The sequence below is a fragment of the Ostrea edulis genome, chromosome 7 (genome assembly GCF_947568905.1).
Source record: "Ostrea edulis chromosome 7, xbOstEdul1.1, whole genome shotgun sequence".
Classification (NCBI taxonomy): domain Eukaryota; kingdom Metazoa; phylum Mollusca; class Bivalvia; order Ostreida; family Ostreidae; genus Ostrea; species Ostrea edulis.
Window position 1 is genome coordinate 58,769,982 of NC_079170.1, and position 20,036 is coordinate 58,790,017.

Here is a 20,036-nt window from a genome sequence, read left to right on the forward strand (position 1 = left end):
TAAAAAAGTAGGAATTGACATGAAAAATAAGGGCTTTTTTAGGATTTCCCCTTGAATTTTACATTTTTTTTAAGGAATTTTAGCAAAACTGAAAAAAATTAGGAATTTTAGGGCCGCTGGACAGCCTGTGGTCCCACACTACCCTCGGGGGCCATGATTTTTACAAACTTGAATTTGCATTATATCAGGAAGCTTTCATGTAAATCTAAACTTTTCTGACTGGTTCTGAGAAGAAAATTTTTAAGAATTTTCCCTAAATATTCCCATGAAAAACTTTGATCCCCTATTGTGACCCAACCCTACACTTGGAAAACATTAGTTAGCAAAATTGAATCTGCACTTTGTCAGAGAGCTGCCATGTAAATTTCAACTTTCTTGGCCCAATGGTTCTTGAGCAGATTTTTAAATGACCACCCTATTTTTGCATTTTCGTGATTATCTCCCCTTTAAAGGGGGCATGGCTCTTCATTTGAACAAACTTGTATCCCCTTCACCCAAGGATGATTTGTACTAAATTTGGTTTAAATTGTCCCAGTGGTTTTGGAGAAGATGAAAATGTGAAAAGTTTGCAGACAGACGACAGACAAAAGGTGATCAGAACAGTTCACTTGAACTTTCAGCTCAGGTGAGCTAAAAAACCCATCCAAATTATAGATGCTGAAAATGATGTGAACAAGCTTTCATAGGACAAATGGGAAAGGATCTGAAAAAGCATCAAAAGGTAAACCCTTGCCATGAGGAAACCTGGAACCAAATATCAACAAACTCTGATGTGTTGCTGCTGACAAAATGTGATAAAAATTGTATAAAACATATCCTGGAACAAGGACATTGTGTAAACATATTTTATATAGACACAGGTTAATCTGAGTTCATTAGACTGGTCCTAACAGCCTTGTAACATGATCGTTGTGTGCTGGGAGGCAGGGTAAATTATGTAGTGAATGTGACCACGACATTTTCAACAGTCATACAACACAATCTAATTCTAAACTGGCATTGTTACACATCCCACTACTCATCCCTCTGATCCATAATACAATTTACAATGTATATAAACATTTTTAGAATGGGGATAGCATGATCTTCTTTTGAAACAAAATACACCTCCCTCCCAAGAACTTACTGGCGCATTGTTAGAAAATTCTCAGTTGAATAGTGTGATAATGAAAAATCTGATCAATGCCTTACAATTGTATCAAACATAGAAACTTCTAAATGTATTTGCTTCTGATCACAACCCGCATTACTCATGACATTTTGGTCCACTATAACCACTTTCTTGGTGGTTATGTTAGTACAAGTTTGTCAGAAATATTTCAGTCCACAACATCTACTTACTTATTGATAAAGTTAGTACAAGCTTTGCCTGCTTTGCTGACCCCAGCACACTTGCCCAGATCCTGGGAGTATCCCATCATCAGTATCTGGTTTGGGTGATGGACTGTAAAAGCCATGTCTTGCTGGTTCTGTTGGGATAACCAATCAATCTTTGTTACAATTGACAATGTTTACTTCTATCCTGCTTCTAAGTATCAACCAACTGAATCAAAATTAGATCCTCTGTTCCCCTCTCTTAGTTTGCTGCACAAGGTTCTAACTTATAACAACATACAGGTACCATTAGGAGGTTCCAACTTATAACAATATACAGGTACCATTAGAAGGTTCTAACTTATAACAACATGCAGGTACCATTAGGAGGTTCTAACTTATAACAAAATACAGGTACCATTAGGAGGTTCCAACTTATAACAATATACAGGTACCATTAGGAGGTTCTAACTTATAACAACATACAGGTACCATTAGGAGGTTCTAACTTATAACAATATACAGGTACCATTAGGAGGTTCTAACTTATAACAACATGCAGGTACCATTAGGAGGTTCTAACTTATAACAAAATACAGGTACCATTAGGAGGTTCTAACTTATAACAACATACAGGTACCATTAGGTTCTAACTTATAACAATATACAGGTACCATTAGGTTCTAACTTATACAGTGGAACCCCGTTATTACGTTCCCCCTTTAATACGTTAGTCCGCATATTACGTTGGAATTTCAAAGCACAAAACCATTTCTTAACAAACCTATATAAAATAGACCTAGTTATTACGTTGTCCTAAGATGCCGGGACTCGGTATTACATCGTAAAAATTCCGACGAAAACGTAATAAACCCCTAATTATTCAATAGTGATTCTCAAAATAATAAGCCATTCACACCTTGACTGCCTGAGGCAGTCACCACGTAAATTTCTTGGTCTGTTTGGGGATTAGAGACACTTGACTGATCACGCTTCGATAGATCTAGCGACATCAATACAGGTGAATACCCTGTATTGAAGTCAGTGATAAACAATTAAATAATGTTTATTTAGAAATTGTACTTTATGAAATTTACTTCATTTTTCATATTTTGATAATCAAAGAAATAATTTCTCAACTACCTGCGTGTTCAGCATTGTGTGATTACCTTCGCTATTAAAACTCTATTCACGGACAGCTTTGGTACTAAACATGAAAGACAAGATTTATCGTAGCAATGTTAAAACCGCTTGGGTAACTTCTTGGACATAGGTGACTAAAGGTGTTCAATTAAAAAATTGTTCGTTGTTTGGACATGCAGCTTGGGTGTTCGTAAATCTCGTCCATACACACACCGATCAAACTGTCCTGTGTTATCGGCCGATTCATGCATGGCATTTACCTCTGTGAATATTCTAAAATCCCCTGATGCGCACGTGATTTTAGTGCCATCATTTAGCGTTGTAAATAAAATCTTCGTGCATCATATTTTTTTTATGTGGATTGCGCTTAAATTGTTCTCCGTGTTTATCGTTGGTGAGAAAAGTGTGTAAGTGTTGGGTATCGTGTGCGTTTTGTGTCTATAGTTTTGTTGTTTTTTGGATGGGATTTTTTTTATTGCGTTGTGTATTGTGTAATTAGCGAATTTAATAAAAACGATGTTTTGTTATTTTTTTAATACGAATGTTGAATACGAACCGGAACGAGTTATTGAGAGAAATTTACATGAACGCATTGTTTTAAAGTTGAACAAAATGGCGGTCCAAACGAATGCAGAAAAGCAACGTTTATCAAAACATCCTTATGAATCCTACACCAGAAATAAAGAAAAGGGATAAGAACATGAAGAATTACGGACATTAAAGATAAGATGTAAATAAAACAAAGTATCATAGTCTTTTAAACAAAGAAACAGTAAAGATAAATTCACACACCCCTTCATGGAGTACCAACGGACGATATACAATTTCCAAACGATATTTTTAACGGATTTCACTGGGAACGTTTATTACGTTGCTCCCGGTATTACGTTATTTTATCGTGACAAAATGGAAAACGTAATAACGGGGTTCCACTGTAACAACATACAGGTACCATTAGGAGGTTCTAACTTATAACAATATACAGGTACCATTAGGAGGTTCTAACTTATAACAACATACAGGTACCATTAGGAGGTTCTAACTTATAACAATATACAGGTACCATTAGGTTCTAACTTATAACAACATACAGGTACCATTAGGTTCTAACTTATAACAACATGCAGGTACCATTAGGAGGTTCTAACTTATAACAATATACAGGTACCATTAGGAGGTTCTAACTTATAACAATATACAGGTACCATTAGGAGGTTCTAACTTATAACAACATACAGGTACCATTAGGAGGTTCTAACTTATAACAATATACAGGTACCATTAGGTTCTAACTTATAACAACATACAGGTACCATTAGGTTCTAACTTATAACAATATACAGGTACCATTAGGAGGTTCTAACTTATAACAACATGCAGGTACCATTAGGAGGTTCTAACTTATAACAACATACAGGTACCATTAAGTTCTAACTTATAACAATATACAGGCACCATTAGGAGGTTCTAACTTATAACAACATGCAGGTACCATTAGGTTCTAACTTATAACAACATACAGGTACCATTAGGAGGTTCTAACTTATAACAACATACAGGTACCATTAGGTTCTAACTTATAACAATATACAGGTACCACTAGGAGGTTCTAACTTATAACAACATACAGGTACCATTAGGTTCTAACTTATAACAACATACAGGTACCATTAGGTTCTAACTTATAACAATATACAGGTACCATTAGGAGGTTCTAACTTACAACAACATACAGGTACCATTAGGAGGTTCTAACTTATAACAATATACAGGTACCACTAGGAGGTTCTAACTTATAACAACATACAGGTACCATTAGGTTCTAACTTATAACAACATACAGGTACCATTAGGTTCTAACTTATAACAACATACAGGTACCATTAGGTTCTAACTTATAACAATATACAGGTACCATTAGGAGGTTCTAACTTATAACAACATACAGGTACCATTAGGAGGTTCTAACTTATAACAATATACAGGTACCATTAGGAGGTTCTAACTTATAACAACATACAGGTACCATTAGGTTCTAACTTATAACAATATACAGGTACCATTAGGAGGTTCTAACTTATAACAACATACAGGTACCATTAGGAAGTTCTAACTTATAACAATATACAGGTACCATTAGGAGGTTCTAACTTATAACAATATACAGGTACCATTAGGTTCTAACTTATAACAACATACAGGTACCATTAGGTTCTAACTTATAACAATATACAGGTACCATTAGGTTCTAACTTATAACAACATGCAGGTACCATTAGGTTCTAACTTATAACAACATACAGGTACCATTAGGTTCTAACTTATAACAATATACAGGTACCATTAGGAGGTTCTAACTTATAACAACATACAGGTACCATTAGGAGGTTCTAACTTATAACAACATACAGGTACCATTAGGTTCTAACTTATAACAATATACAGGTACCATTAGGTTCTAACTTATAACAATATACAGGTACCATTAGGATGATCTAACTTATAACAACATGCAGGTACCATTAGGAGGTTCTAACTTATAACAATATACAGGTACCATTAGGAGGTTCTAACTTATAACAACATGCAGGTACCATTAGGAGGTTCTAACTTATAACAATATACAGGTACCATTAGGAGGTTCTAACTTATAACAACATACAGGTACCATTAGGTTCTAACTTATAACAATATACAGGTACCATTAGAAGGTTCTAACTTATAACAATATACAGGTACCATTAGGTTTTAACTTATAACAACATACAGGCACAGGCACTCGACGTTTTAAATATCTATAATAAAAAAAAATTGTCTTCCTGTAAACATAATATATTGACAAGGTATACCACGCCGCCATCTTGGTTTTCGTTTTTACCAGCTGCATCGCTTGAAAATTTCGGCGAAAAGTTCGATATAATACAATAATTAGAACCCTACCGTCTAACAACAACTCTGTCAATATCTTATCTCTCGCATCGTTATGGAAAACTCGAAATAATGTCCATTGATCAGATATAATCAAGCATCAACTATCGTCTACTGCTCCTCAAAATGCGATAACTCCTGATCTAGGGACGGAAGTTGACATCATTATGCAAATGAAAATTCCCTTGCTAATGTACCCACTGACGCTTGTGCCGGGGGGGGGGGGGGGGGGGGGGGGGGGGGGGCACTGAATGCAGGGTAGTTGCAGTCCTGCAAACAATAAAACTCGGCACAATTGTGTGGTTTCGGGACAGGCTGGCACGGGAAATTTAGTAAATCTATCACATTACCAAATAACATTGGAAATGTTCATGACCCCCCCCCCCCCCCCCCCCCCTGCTTCGACTCCAACCCACATTTTGTCACCCATTGTGACAACACTGAAAATTTACAGATAAGCAGGACAGGGCATTTGGATGTATAAATGTTACTGTGTACGTTTGAGAGTATACCCACGTGTAGGCGCGCGTGCGTGTGTGTGAATTCAATTTTGAAGTTTTCTTATTACGTTATGAAATTTACTTTCAACAGAAACGAATGCATGAATAAGTGAAGTTATCATGTTTAACGTTTAAAAAAATAAATAATGTATGTATTAATAGAATAATGTTCAAGATCTATTACCTCGCTCACTAGAACATATTTACTGCTAATTATAATATTTACTATTTTTAATTTTATCGACCAATGAAAAAAGGGCTATCCCAAAATTATGTCTACGTACGTCCACCTTTCAGCGATTTCTCGCATTTGAGAAGCAGTAGACGATGTTTGACGGTTGATTATAGCCGATAAATGGACTTTATTTCCAGTTTACCATTACGATGCGAGAGGTAAGACCTTGACAGAGTTGCTTCTAAACGGTAGGGTTCTAATTATTGTATTATATCGAACTTTTCGCCGAAATTTTCAAGCGATGCAGCTGGTAAAAACGAAAACCAAGATGGCGGCGTGGTATACCTTGTCAATATATTATGTTTACAGGAAGACAATTTTTTTTTATTATAGATATTTAAAACGTCGAGTGCCTGTGCATACAGGTACCATTAGGTTAAAACTTATAACAATATACAGTACCATTAGGAGGTTTTAATTTATAACAATATACAGGTACCATTAGGTTCTAACTTATAACAACATACAGGTACCATTAGGTTCTAACTTATAACAATATACAGGTACCATTAGGAGGTTCTAACTTATAACAACATACAGGTACCATTAGGAGGTTCTAACTTACAACAACATACAGGTACCATTAGGAGGTTCTAACTTACAACAACATGCAGGTACCATTAGGAGGTTCTAACTTATAACAACATACAGGTACCATTAGGTTCTAACTTATAACAATAAAGAGGTACCATTAGGTTCTAACTTATAACAACATACAGGTACCATTAGGAAGTTCTAACTTATAACAACATGCAGGTACCATTAGGAGGTTCTAACTTATAACAATATACAGGTACCATTAGAAGGTTCTAACTTATAACAACATACAGGTACCATTAGGAGTCACATCAGAGCAATCTTTTTATCGACCGCAGCAAAAAACTTGACTGGTTTTACGGGGAAATCTCAATCTTTTCCTTCATTGTACATAACAACCAAAGGACTAAAATTTTAAGACAACATTATGTTTTACGAGATTTGGAAGTTTTTGTTTTGTCTGCTAGGCCTACCAGGAGCTGACACCCATGCATCTACATATGCGAATATCCAACTCAAAGAGCACAAATGAACCTTGCTTTAACTGTTTATAGAAAACTCAATTTTCCTGCACTAACACCACTTGGAATAGTGGATGAATGTCATATTTAATTTGTGTTACCATCTGTAAAAATTCTATTTATCTAAAAGTATTCATGTGTGGAAATAAAAAGTAAATGCAGGTTTGAAACATTCTTAGCTTTGTAGTTCACTGTGCTGTGATTGGCCAAAACAGTCTCATGATTTCTCATTGCCTCCTGTTATCAGAATGTGACCCTCTATACGATGTCATTGGATGTTAGTGTAAAGAGTACGTGAGTGGATCTAACATCTAATCTTAATGTAGATGGAATGTTAACGAAAAGAATTTCATATGACTACATATAATTATATGCATTTACCTTCTCAGCCTTGTCCATTTTGTTTGGGTTAAGAATGCCCACTACAGATTTGACTTCATTTTTCCAGTGTTGTTTGAACACCTCTCCAAACAGAAAGAAGCTGATCGTTTTCTCACAGTCGTCAAGATCACTCAGTCGCCAGATGCAAAATGACTTCCCCTAAAATCATCATCAGTGTCACACAAGTCATCTCTAGTACTCAGTGTATGCTGATATAAACATACACCTAACTCTAATTCCTATTGTTCTTTGATCTACTGTGTACATGTACAAACATACCCCTAACTCTAATTCCTATTGTTCTTTGATCTACTGTGTACATGCACATTAAGAACTGACAATAAGTTTAATAAAAGTATGTTTCTCCTCTGGGATTTTCAAAAATGAGCACCACTAAGCAGAGAATCTTCCCTATAACATGACATCATTCAATGAATACTACACACAAAGCAGAGAATCTTCCCTATAACGTGACATCATTAAATAAATACTACACATAAAGCAGAGAATCTTCCCAATAACCTGACATCATTCAATGAATACTACACACAAAGCAGAGAATCTTCCCAATAACATGACATCATTCAATGAATACTACACACAAAGCAGAGAATACTCCCTATAACATGACATCATTCAATGAATACTACACATAAAGCAGAGAATACTCCCTATAACATGACATCATTCAATGAATACCATTATTCATTTACAATTTACTATGACCTTGACCTTTGACCTAGAAAATAAATTGCGCCATTGCAATCTCTGTAGTGAATATGAAAACTTATTGTATCCCATGAAACTTTGTTACAAAGGGATATAACTCAAAGCAAACAATACTCTTGCATTTGCAACTAGTGGGTATTGTTTTTTACAAAAAAAAACTCCAGATGTCTCCCCTTCAAAGTTTGATTGTCTAATAACCAGGGCAACAATAATGAGTGCAAGCGTAAGAGGCAATAACAACGGCTTACATCAAAATCAATGGGTCAAGGTAAAAAATTTTGGTACAGTACATCTTGTCTTAAATCTGCCTTCCATGTTGTAAATTTGAAAACCTAATGTCAAAGGGTTCTCAGGTTATGGTCTGGACTATACTTTGATGTAAAAGAGTGACCTTGACAATGTAAGTCGGTCAAGGTCAAAAATGTTGGTGATGTGCACCCCCTCCTCAATATTGCCTTTCCATATTACAAGTTTGCAGTCTTAGTTATAAAATCATCAAGTTTTTTTTAAACATAACATTGAATGAAGAAATGGGTCAAAGTCAACAAGAGGTACTGTGAGCAATGCTCACTAAAAATACCCCCCGCTTACCCCAATCTCCCAAAGGGTGTTGGTAATAGGTAAAAACTACCTCTTTTCTGAGTGTAAAAAACAAATGGCATGACAAACCGAACCATATTGCTACTTCGATGTCCAGTGCGTGTGACCTTTGACCTTTTGACCCCAAAATCGATAGGGAAAATCTTCATCCCATGGGTAGTCCATATGTAAGATATGGTGACTGTAGGTGGAAAGGATAACACTTTAGAGCCCGGAAACCATATTGCTACTTCGATGTCCAGTGCACTTGACCTTTGACCTTTTGACCCCCAAATCAATAGGGAACATCTTCATCCCATGGGAAGTCCATATGTATGATATGGTGACTGTAGGTGGAAAGGATAATGCTTTAGAGCCCGGAAACCATATTGCTACTTCGATGTCCAGTGCGCTTGACCTTTGAACCCCAAAATCGATAGGGAACATCTTCATCCCATGGGTAGTCCATATATATGATATGGTGATGGTAAGTGGAAAGGATAACGCTTTAGAGCCCGGAAACCATTGCGTCTACAGACGGACGGACAGACAGACGGACAACCCGATTCCAGTATACCCCCCCACAACTTGTTGCGGGGGGTATAAAAATGTTGGTACAGTACATCTTTTCTTAATGTCTGCTTTCCATGTTGTAAGTTTGAAATCCTAATGTCAAAGGGTTCTCAGGTTATAGTCTTGACTATACTTTGATGTAAAAGAGTGACCTTGAATGAAGAAATGGGTCAAGGTCAAAGATTTTGGTACAGTACATCTTGTCTTAATATCTGCTTTCTAAGTTGTAAGTTTGAAATCCTAATGTCAAATAGTTCTCAGGTTATAGTCTTGATGTAAAAGAGTGACCTTGACACTGTAAGTGGATGAAGGTCAAAAATGTTTGTGGTGTGCACCCCTCTTCCATATAACCTCTCCATATTCCAAGTTTAAAGTTTTAATGTCAAACAGTTGTCAAGTCAGCTTTTGGTCTGGACTATATTTGGACATAAAAAATTGACCTTGACTTTATAAATAGGTCAAGGTCAAAATTTTTGGTGGAATTCCCCCTTTCCTCATTCCCATATTCTAAGTTTGAAGTCTTAATGTCAAAGGGTTCTAAAGTTATGGTCAATTCATGTTTTTCTTAATTTGACCTTGAATGAAGAAAGAGGTCAAGGTCAAAAATTTTGGTGCAGTGCACCTTGTATCTATGTCCTCTTGCCACATTCCAAGTTTGAAATCGTAATGTCAAAGCGTTCTCAACTATTGGCCTGGACTATATGTTGACGTAAAAAATTGACCTTGACTTTATAAGTGGGTCAAGGTCAAAAGTTTTGGGGGCGGGCATCCCTCCTCCATACCATCTCCTTATGTTCCAAGTTTGAAGTCTTAAAGTCAAAGGGTTCTCTAGTTAGGGCCTGGACAAAATTTGGTTGAAGAAGAAGAATAAGAAGAAGAAAAATGACAAAAAACAATATGTCTCCCCTTTGAAGGGGAGACATAATTCATTTGTGTCTTTCAAATTTACTCTCCATTGGAATTTTATTTGTCTTTTTCTGCAGTATTTGATAGTTGAAAACTGTTATTTTAGAATGGTAGAAATTTTACAAATACTTTTGAAATAAAACAAAACTTACTGATGATGAAGTACGAGGTTCTGTCTTGTGAACTATGACCCCAATAGTCACCCAGTTTCCCTGGAGATCAGCACTTTTTAGTTTTAAATGAATTTTGGACAGCTTTATCAACAATCTGTCTGCCATTTTGTATTTCATTTCCATACTAGAAATCTTGGGATTACTGCATTAAAAAAAATGTACATATTACAGACTACTGTAGCTGAAACTAGAGTAACCTCCTTTTTTAAATCATAATTAAGGTCTTTTCCAAGACTTCCTCGATTTAATAAAAATTTAAGCACTTTTCAAGGTCAATATGAGTCCTGCTACAGAGTAACACAAACAACTCACATTATTCTGATTCCAGAAAAAGGGTCAGTTACACTCTTGTGATCCTCAATTGCAGCTTTGTGGCGTGGATCCACCATTTCTTGTCCAGAAAAGGGGCCAGTTTTCCCTACAGAATAGCACAGACATGAAATTATTCCACAGGCTATCATCTTCACATTTATGGACACAACAGAATTAATAACAAATATGAAATTATTCCAGTGTATTAATGTTAACATTTTTATATACACAGCAGCATTGTTAACAGGCATTACAAGAGTTTGTTTTGAGGGCTCTCTGTCGGAGCTCCTGAACGGCCCCCTGCGAGGTACAGGACACTCTCTGTCGGTTACCCTTCTTCATCAAGTCTTGAATAACTTGGCCTGATTTACTCAATTCAGGTTTTGCTTCTACAAAATAATATATGTGATAAAAATTTCAGTCTTTCAGTATCTCCTACCATTTTACTAAAGCTTTATTCCTTTAAGCATTAACATGGTAAACTATTACAGTAAAATATGGTTACAGCAAACACATTTATAATGAATTCACGCGAACAGTGAAGTGATTTTCATTCTCTGTTGTTTTGATTGGATTACATTTATACTTTGCTATAAGAATGTTTTGTTATACATAAATCATAGTTAAGACTGCTGACCTCCATCCAGTTCCTCCCAGTCACTATCATTGTCCCCAAACAGACCCCCTGTCCCTTCACCCGGTCCCTCAGGGTCAGTCTGGTCAGGAAAAAAGAGATTTCCTCCACATTCATCAGCATCTGGCAGTTCTGAAAAAGCAACAAACAAAACCCACCTGACAGGAAAATCTTATTTCCATTTACCAAAACAAATTGAATATTAAATTCAAATATTACCTTTTTTATCTTTTGGCACTTTTACTTCACTGTTTGGAGACACTATTTTACAGGGTTTTTTTTCACTTTTGAATTGCTCTCCATTTTTCCGGGAGAAGGATTTTTTTATTCCTTTCTTGGAGGGTAAACTTGTGGCTGTAGTTTGCTGGTCTGAGATTTTCTGGTTGTGACGGTCAGTTTTCTGGTTGTGACGGTCAGTTTTCTGTTTGTGACGGTCAGTTTTCTGTTTAGAAATTAGAGGAGGTTGTTTCTGTCGCTCACAAGACGACTGGTCCTTCTGTTGAAGCCTGAAAGAGATATCATCTTCTCTGTTTTCTTTAGTACCATTAGCCACCAGTGATGATGAGGATTCAGAGGATATCTTTTTCTTATTTATCTTTCTTCTCTTTAACTGAGATTGGAGTTCCAACATCTTCTTCTGAATGTTGAGAAGCTCAGCTAAATAAATGAAAGTTACTCCACAAATATAAAAAAAAATAAAAATACATACATGTACACAATGGATTGTCCATAGAAAGAAGAAACATAGGCCAGGTTGTTTGCTATACATGTACATGAAGACAATAATAAATTCATAATGTACATATAAAATGCACATTGCTTCCACTCTGAAGAGAATATTGATACTACAGAAAAGCTGACGTTTTTGATGTAATAAAATGATTTTGTTATTGCTCTCAGCTACTTTTAATGAAACCAAAGATTTATTTCCATTCACTTTTTACAATCAATGTTTACTTTTGGTGGGCACTCTCTTATCTTCTGCTATAAATACATTACAGGAATGTTTACTTTTGGTGGGCACTCTCTATCTTCTGTTATAAATATATTACAGGAATGTTTACTTTTGGTGGGCACTCTCTATCTTCTGTTATAAATATATTACAGGAATGTTTACTTTTGGTGGGCACTCTCTATATTCTGTTATAAATATATTACAGGAATGTTTACTTTTGGTGGGCACTCTCTCATCTTGTTATAAATATCTTACAGGAATGTTTACTTTTGGTGGACACTCTCTATCTTCTGTTATAAATATATTACAGGAATGTTTACTTTTGGTGGGCAGTCTTTATCTTCTGTTATAAATATATTACAGGAATGTTTACTTTTGAAGGGCACTCTTATTTTCTGCTATAAATATATTACATGAATGTTTACTTTTGGTGTGTACTCTCTATCTTCTGTTATAAATACAGTCAACTCTTGATAAACCGCCACCTTTTGTTCTTATGAAATTATGGCATTATAACGAATTTGGCGATGAATTGAATTACTGCCATCTTGAAGAAATAGAGTTACCGTTCTTTTATATGTAAGAGTTATCTTTCCTCTATTTACAATACTTATGTAAGTGAGCGATCCTTTGCTGCTAAGATGTCGCCCACTGTCTAGCTTCTTTTGATATAGCCTTTTCCCATAAAACAGAAAAATGATTTGCAATATCCTGATGGGTACATTTTTTATGATGTCCTTGGTACGTAACGATTTTCTTTTTCTCATCGAAATTTAACAGGACCCTCTTTCGTGGCGAAGCCATAGCTAAATTGTATAAACAACTTGACTACAGTTCATCTCGAGTATTTTTCTTGTTTATTCAATACAGCAATTACTGGGATCCTTCTGTCCAGGTGGACGCTGGAGATTGATAATGACCAATTTACTGCTTCACTGACCACGTGCACCCGTGGCGGTTTATTGAGATAATTAACACGTTGAAATAGACTTTTGTAATGAAAACACTGTGGCAAATGGCGATAGCGAATTTGGCGTTTTAACAAGAGTTTTAAGTAACAGGAAAAATGTTCCAAGAAAAATGAGGCGTTATAACGAAAATGGCGATGAATTGAGTGGCGATAATTCGAGAGTTAACTATATATTACAGGAATGTTTACTTTTGGTGGGCACTCTCTCATCTTCTGTTATAAATATATTACATGAATGTTTACTTTTAGAGGGCACTCTCTCATCTTGTTCAATATATTACAGGAATGTTTACTTTTGGTGGGCACTCTCTCATCTTGTTATAAATATATTACATGAATGTTTACTTTTGGTGTGTACTCTCTCATCTTCTGTTATAAATATATTACAGGAATGTTTACTTTTGGTGGGCACTCTCTTATCTTCTGCTATAAATATATTCCAGGAATGTATATATTTCATTAGAATTTATTAATTTCATGGTTGCATGGTTGAAACTATTTCATTCTCATTCAATTATATTATCAAAAGCTTTCTTACAATAGATTTACATTCATTCATTGTATGGTTTCAATTTTTTAGTAGTAAAATATACCTGCTAAATTATCACATTGCCTGTGAAGTATATTTCAAGGGACCCTGCATTGTCAAGGGTCACATGCTATAGATTGGCTCATTATGTAAAACGATGTTACAGTTTGTTGAGGGGAGTGTCAGTCATTATGTAAAACGATGTTATAGTGTGTTGAGGGGCGTGTCACTCATTATGTAAAATGATGTTATAGTGTGTTGAGGGGCGTGTCAGTCATTATGTAAAACGATGTTATAGTGTGTTGAGGGGAGTGTCAGTCATTATGTAAAACGATGTTATAGTGTGTTGAGGGGAGTGTCAGTCATTATGTAAAACGATGTTATAGTGTGTTGAGGGGAGTGTCAGTCATTATGTAAAACGATGTTATAGTGTGTTGAAGGGCGTGTCAGTCATTATGTAAAACGATGTTATAGTGTGTTGAAGGGCGTGTCAGTCTGAATCATACTTTGGAATCATTTAAATTTGTGGAAACCAATCTTAATGGATTGTCAGTATTTTTTTTAATTTTTTTTTTGTTGGGACGTAATTTTATGGATATGGTTTCTCTACATTGAAACGTTAAATAAATTGTGTATTTTATTGCGATTTGAAACCTTGAATAAATTGTGTATTTCATTGCAATTTGAAACCTTGAATAAATTGTGTATTTCATTGCGATTTGAAACCTTGAATAAATTATGTATTTCATTGCAATTTGAAACCTTGAATAAATTGTGTATTTCATTGCAATTTGAAACCTTGAATAAATTGTGTATTTCATTGCGATTTGAAACTTTGAATAAATTGTGTATTTCATTGCAATTTGAAACCTTGAATAAATTGTGTATTTCACTGCAATTTGAAACATTAAATAAATTGTGTATTTCATTGCGATTTGAAACATTAAATAAATTGTGTATTTTATTGCGATTTGAAACATTAAATAAATTGTGTATTTCATTCCGATTTAAAATTTGAAGGATGAGAGTTCTCATGTAAATTGAGCTGCCACAAAATCTAATGATCCCACAGTAATTAGAATATGTTGGGAGCCTCCCTCCCCCATCCTTAGTGCATACAGTCTCTTGTATCATTACAGGTGAATTGAAGTACATATTCATGTGCCAGCTAATCTATTCTAATGCATAGTATTATTTGTGAAACTAAAGTTGTCAAAAGAACAACATAGCTCGCCGAGAAGCTCGATTCTTCTTCCCTTAGGTTCAAAAGGTTAAAGTTATTAAAAAGTAGGTCAAAGTATATGAAAGGCCTGGTCATGAGAAATGTGAGATATCAAAGACCTATCCCCCTTGGTTAAATGTTAAAGTTTTTGAAAAGTAAGTCAAAGTCCAAGGTCAATAGGTCCGAAAGTTCTGGTACCAAAGGAAATGCCTTGAAATGAGACATCTATATGTATGTAGTTCAAAAGACAGAGCCAAGGTTAAAAGTTTTAGAAAACTAAAAAAAAACCAAGGTCAAGTAGTCAAAAGTCTTCATGTCAAAAGAAAGGTCTTGTCATGAGGCATCTACATGTACAATATCAAAACCCTATCCCCCTTGGTTCAAAAGAGATAGCTCAAAGTTAAAGTTTTTAAACAGTAGGTCAAAGTCCATTAGTAAAGGTCACTAAGTCAAATGTTTTGGTACCAAAAGAAAGGCCTGGTCATGAGGCATCTATATATGAAATATTAAAGCCCTATCCCCCTCACTTGAAAAGATATAACCCAGGTTAAAGTGTAACACCAATGCCGACACCATGGTTTGGACAACAGCTCTCCAGACATTTGTCAAGGCGTGCTAAAACAGCATTGGTTAGAAATGTTCATTTACCCTGAATAGCAGAGTCTTCATCCTCACTAGTATGTGAGGAATTACTTCCCTCTTTAGAGGGATTATTCTCAGCAATGGAGACACTCTTCTCATCCCCTGACTGTTCTGCACTATCTATAAATAAATCACCACCCTCAAACTCGCTGTCATCCTCCTCAAACTCGCTGTCATCCTCCTCAAACTCGCTGTCATCCTCCTCAAACTCGCTGTCATCCTCCTCAAGGCAAGCTGTTAACATGTCTACATCGCATTCCTTTTCTGCAAGAAAATTTTCTATATTACATCTCAATTTACCAGTTGGTTATTTCTTCAAATTAGGTCTTTACCTTAGAATACTGTAAATGTATTACATTTGGCTGTGTATTCTATTTAGCGCCTTTGGCGGAACGCAGTTTCTGCTAAATCAAGTACATCGCTAAATGCCATCCGTAAATCTAGATGTTTAAAGTAATTCAGGAATGCGCTAAATCAAATCTACGCTAACTTGTTGAAAAAACGATTTCCGCCAAATATCGTACACGCCAAATATAATACGTTTACAGTATTTATACCCATCAATTAAACATAATATATTGGTTATATGTTTTAGCTTACAACACACATGTACAGATATGTATATACTGGTATTTAAGATTATTTCATAAATAATCAATTATTATCCCCTAAAGAGAGAAAATGGAAACCTTTATTTGTCCAATCAGAGCTCTCTGTATTTGCTGTAGCTTCATTTGTACAATCAGTGCTCTCTGTATTTGCTGTAGCTTTAAGCAGTTTGGTTGTTTCCTGGGCTGTGTCTGTGGTCTGGGACTTTTTGTCAGTCAATTCATGCTGTCCGACACACTCTGTATCACTGTTGTCATCCAAGAGTGAAACCAGGACATCCAACTCACATTCATCATCTTCAACCAAAGATAAATAAATAATCATCATTGTAAAAAATTTACAAATCGATCTAAATTCATCAGAATTAATTTAGAATATGATTGTGCACTTTCGAGATTAATTTTTTGCAAATTCTTGAGGGTTAATTGGAATAGAAAACATTCAGTCAGCTGTTGATAGAAGAGTCTGACCAACATAATTCATTGCACGGTTGGTTTCATCTTTCTACTCATCATCACATGCACATTGAGATAAGGTCATGACAGATGATTGACAGGTAGGGATCACTCTGGTGTCATAAGAACACCTCTGTGTAATTTGCACTTAATAAGTTCAAAGTAAATTCATATTGAGATACAATGTAATGAGGCCATAGTAAGACTTGTTTCTATGTTGTTTCTGGGGTCATAGTAAGACTTATTTCCATGTTGTTTCTGGGGTCACAGTAAGACTTATTTTTATGTTGTTTCTGGGATCATAGTATGACTTGTTTCTGGGGTCATAAACTAGTAAGTCTTATTTTTATTATCTTTATCAAAGGAAATTTTAAACTTATACCTTCCAAGTCATGAACAACAAAGTTGTAAATGTTCTATTGTAAAAGTAGTTATTTACGCATATGGGAAATTTACACTAATTACGCGGTCACATACTAAGCCTGCAAAATTCTCCCAAGTGTATAGTTATAAATATTTGATATTTTATATAGTTACCGCATATTTTCCACCACACGTAATGTAGAAATTGCATACTTAACCCCTTGCGTAAATAACCACACGTAATGTAGAAATTGTGTACTTAACCCCCTGCGTAAATAACCACTTTTGCAGTATATAAAATGATTTTAACAAACTTGAATCTGCACTACATCAGGAAGCTTTCATTTAAACTTTTCTGGCCCAGTGATTCTTCAGATGATTTTTTAATGATTTTTCCCTATATATTTGTATGTAAAACTTTGATCCCCTATTGTGGCCCCATTCTACCCCCGGGGGCCATGATTTGAACAAACTTGAATCTGCACTATGTCAGGAAGCTTTCATGTTAATTTATACTTTCCTGGCACAGTGGTTCTTGAGAAGAAGATTTTTAAAGATATTCCCAGTCTATACGAAAGTTTTTTGGACCACACAGGACATTCGGTCCTGTGTAATCAATGAACACACCGGACCAAACCAAATTTTGTCAGACCGAAAAACCTAATGTAAAAAAGAGAAACACGTGAAAATGCAAAACCAAGGAAATCTTATTTATTATACTAGTAATACTATACCAGGGATCCCTCCCGCATAATACTTTAGACGGTCCATGCGGTTTAATCACATTCATTTACGTATTTGGATTTGTGTGATATTTTTTACTTATAACAAACATTTAATTGACTCCCCGTCAAAATAATAAAGCTTAAAACCGAACACTGAGACATCGGACATTCCGGTCCGGTGTAAAAAATGACACATCGGACCTGAGGCACTGCACATCGGTCAGGTCCGACGGTCCGATGTCTTTCGCATAGACTGTATTCCCTATATATTTGTATGTAAAATTTTGATCCCCTATTGTGGCCCCATACCCGTGAGGATCAGGATTTTTAACAAACTTGAATCTACACTATGACAGGAAGCTTTCATGTAAACTTCAGCTTTTCTGGCCCAGTGGTTCTTAAGAAAAAGATTTTTAAATGGTCTCACCCTATTTTTGCATTTTTGTGATTATCTCCCCTTTAAAGGGGGTTTGGCACCTCATTTGAACAAATTTGAAACCCCTTCACCCAAGGATGCTTTTTGCCATGATTGGTTAAAAATTGGCCCAGTGGTTCTGGAGAAGAAGTGAAAAATGTAAAAAGTTCACAGACCGACGACGGACAACAGACAATCAGGAAAATCAGCTCAGGTGAGCTAAACACATGAAAATTGATCAAGTAGATGAATCTATAACTGCAGAACGCTGCATTCTTCATAGCACACAATATTTTCAAAAGGAATTGTACTGTTGTATTGTTAGTCTGAACTGTACAAACCTGACATACTAGCTGTGGAAATGAAACCCTCACAATTGTTCTGAAAGAAAAAGAAAAACCATCTTTATGATAAATTTTGTGAAAATATTAACCATACCATAGTACAGTATGATATCTATATCAATCTCTAGCCAAGTTCAATTACATGTACAACATCTCATGTATCACATGTACAACATCTCATGTATCACATGTACAACATCTCATGTGTTACATGTACAACATCTCATGTGTTACATGTACAACATCTCATATATTACATGTACAACATCCCATATATCACATGTACAACATCTCATATATTACATGTACAACATCTCATATATTACATGTACAACATCTCATGTGTTACATGTACAACATTTCATATATCACATGTACAACATCTCATGTATTACATGTACAACATCTCATGCATCACATGTACAACATCTCATGTATCACATGTACAACATCTCATGTATCACATGTACAACATCTCATGTATCACATGTACAACATCTCATATATTACATGTACAATATCTCATGTATCACATGTACTACATCTCATATATTACATGTACTACATCTCATATATTACATGTACAACATCTCATGTGTTACATGTACAACATCTCATATATTACATGTACAACATCCCATATATCACATGTACAACATCTCATGTGTTACATGTACAACATCTCATGTGTTACATGTACAACATCTCATATATTACATGTACAACATCCCATATATTACATGTACAACATCTCATGTATCACATGTACAACATCTCATGTATCACATGTACAACATCTCATGTGTTACATGTACAACATCTCATGTATCACATGTACAACATCTCATGTGTTACATGTACAACATCTCATGTGTTACATGTACAACATCTCATATATTACATGTACAACATCCCATATATTACATGTACAACATCTCATGTGTTACATGTACAACATCTCATGTATCACATGTACAACATCTCATGTGTTACATGTACAACATCTCATGTATCACATGTACAACATCTCATGTGTTACATGTACAACATCTCATGTGTTACATGTACAACATCTCATATATTACATGTACAACATCTCATGTATCACATGTACAACATCCCATATATTACATGTACAACATCTCATGTGTTACATGTACAACATCTCATGTGTTACATGTACAACATCTCATGTATCACATGTACAACATCTCATGTGTTACATGTACAACATCTCATGTGTTACATGTACAACATCTCATGTATTACATGTACAATATCTCATGTGTTACATGTACAACATCTCATGTGTTACATGTACAACATCTCATGTGTTACATGT

The 20,036-nt window shown here is 35.3% G+C and overlaps 1 protein-coding gene across 2 annotated transcripts in view; it reads right to left on the reverse strand.

Moving 5' to 3' along the window:
- LOC125654292 (protein MCM10 homolog) overlaps positions 1 to 20,036 on the reverse strand; it is a 63,121-nt gene that overhangs the window by 36,347 nt on the left and 6,738 nt on the right. Inside the window, exons 2-12 of one of the 2 annotated variants that reach the window (XM_056144830.1) lie at positions 18,692 to 18,731; positions 16,473 to 16,688; positions 15,985 to 16,047; positions 15,790 to 15,921; positions 11,685 to 12,122; positions 11,469 to 11,597; positions 11,086 to 11,220; positions 10,832 to 10,937; positions 10,499 to 10,661; positions 7,560 to 7,718; positions 1,342 to 1,469 (exon numbers count right to left, since the gene is read on the reverse strand). In XM_056144830.1, the coding sequence (XP_056000805.1) occupies positions 1,342 to 1,469; positions 7,560 to 7,718; positions 10,499 to 10,661; positions 10,832 to 10,937; positions 11,086 to 11,220; positions 11,469 to 11,597; positions 11,685 to 12,122; positions 15,790 to 15,921; positions 15,985 to 16,047; positions 16,473 to 16,688; positions 18,692 to 18,731 (1,709 nt within the window). Of the gene's footprint in view, positions 1 to 1,341; positions 1,470 to 7,559; positions 7,719 to 10,498; positions 10,662 to 10,831; positions 10,938 to 11,085; positions 11,221 to 11,468; positions 11,598 to 11,684; positions 12,123 to 15,789; positions 16,048 to 16,472; positions 16,689 to 18,691; positions 18,732 to 20,036 lie in introns of both variants that reach the window. The other variant, XM_056144829.1, reaches the window with a different exon arrangement.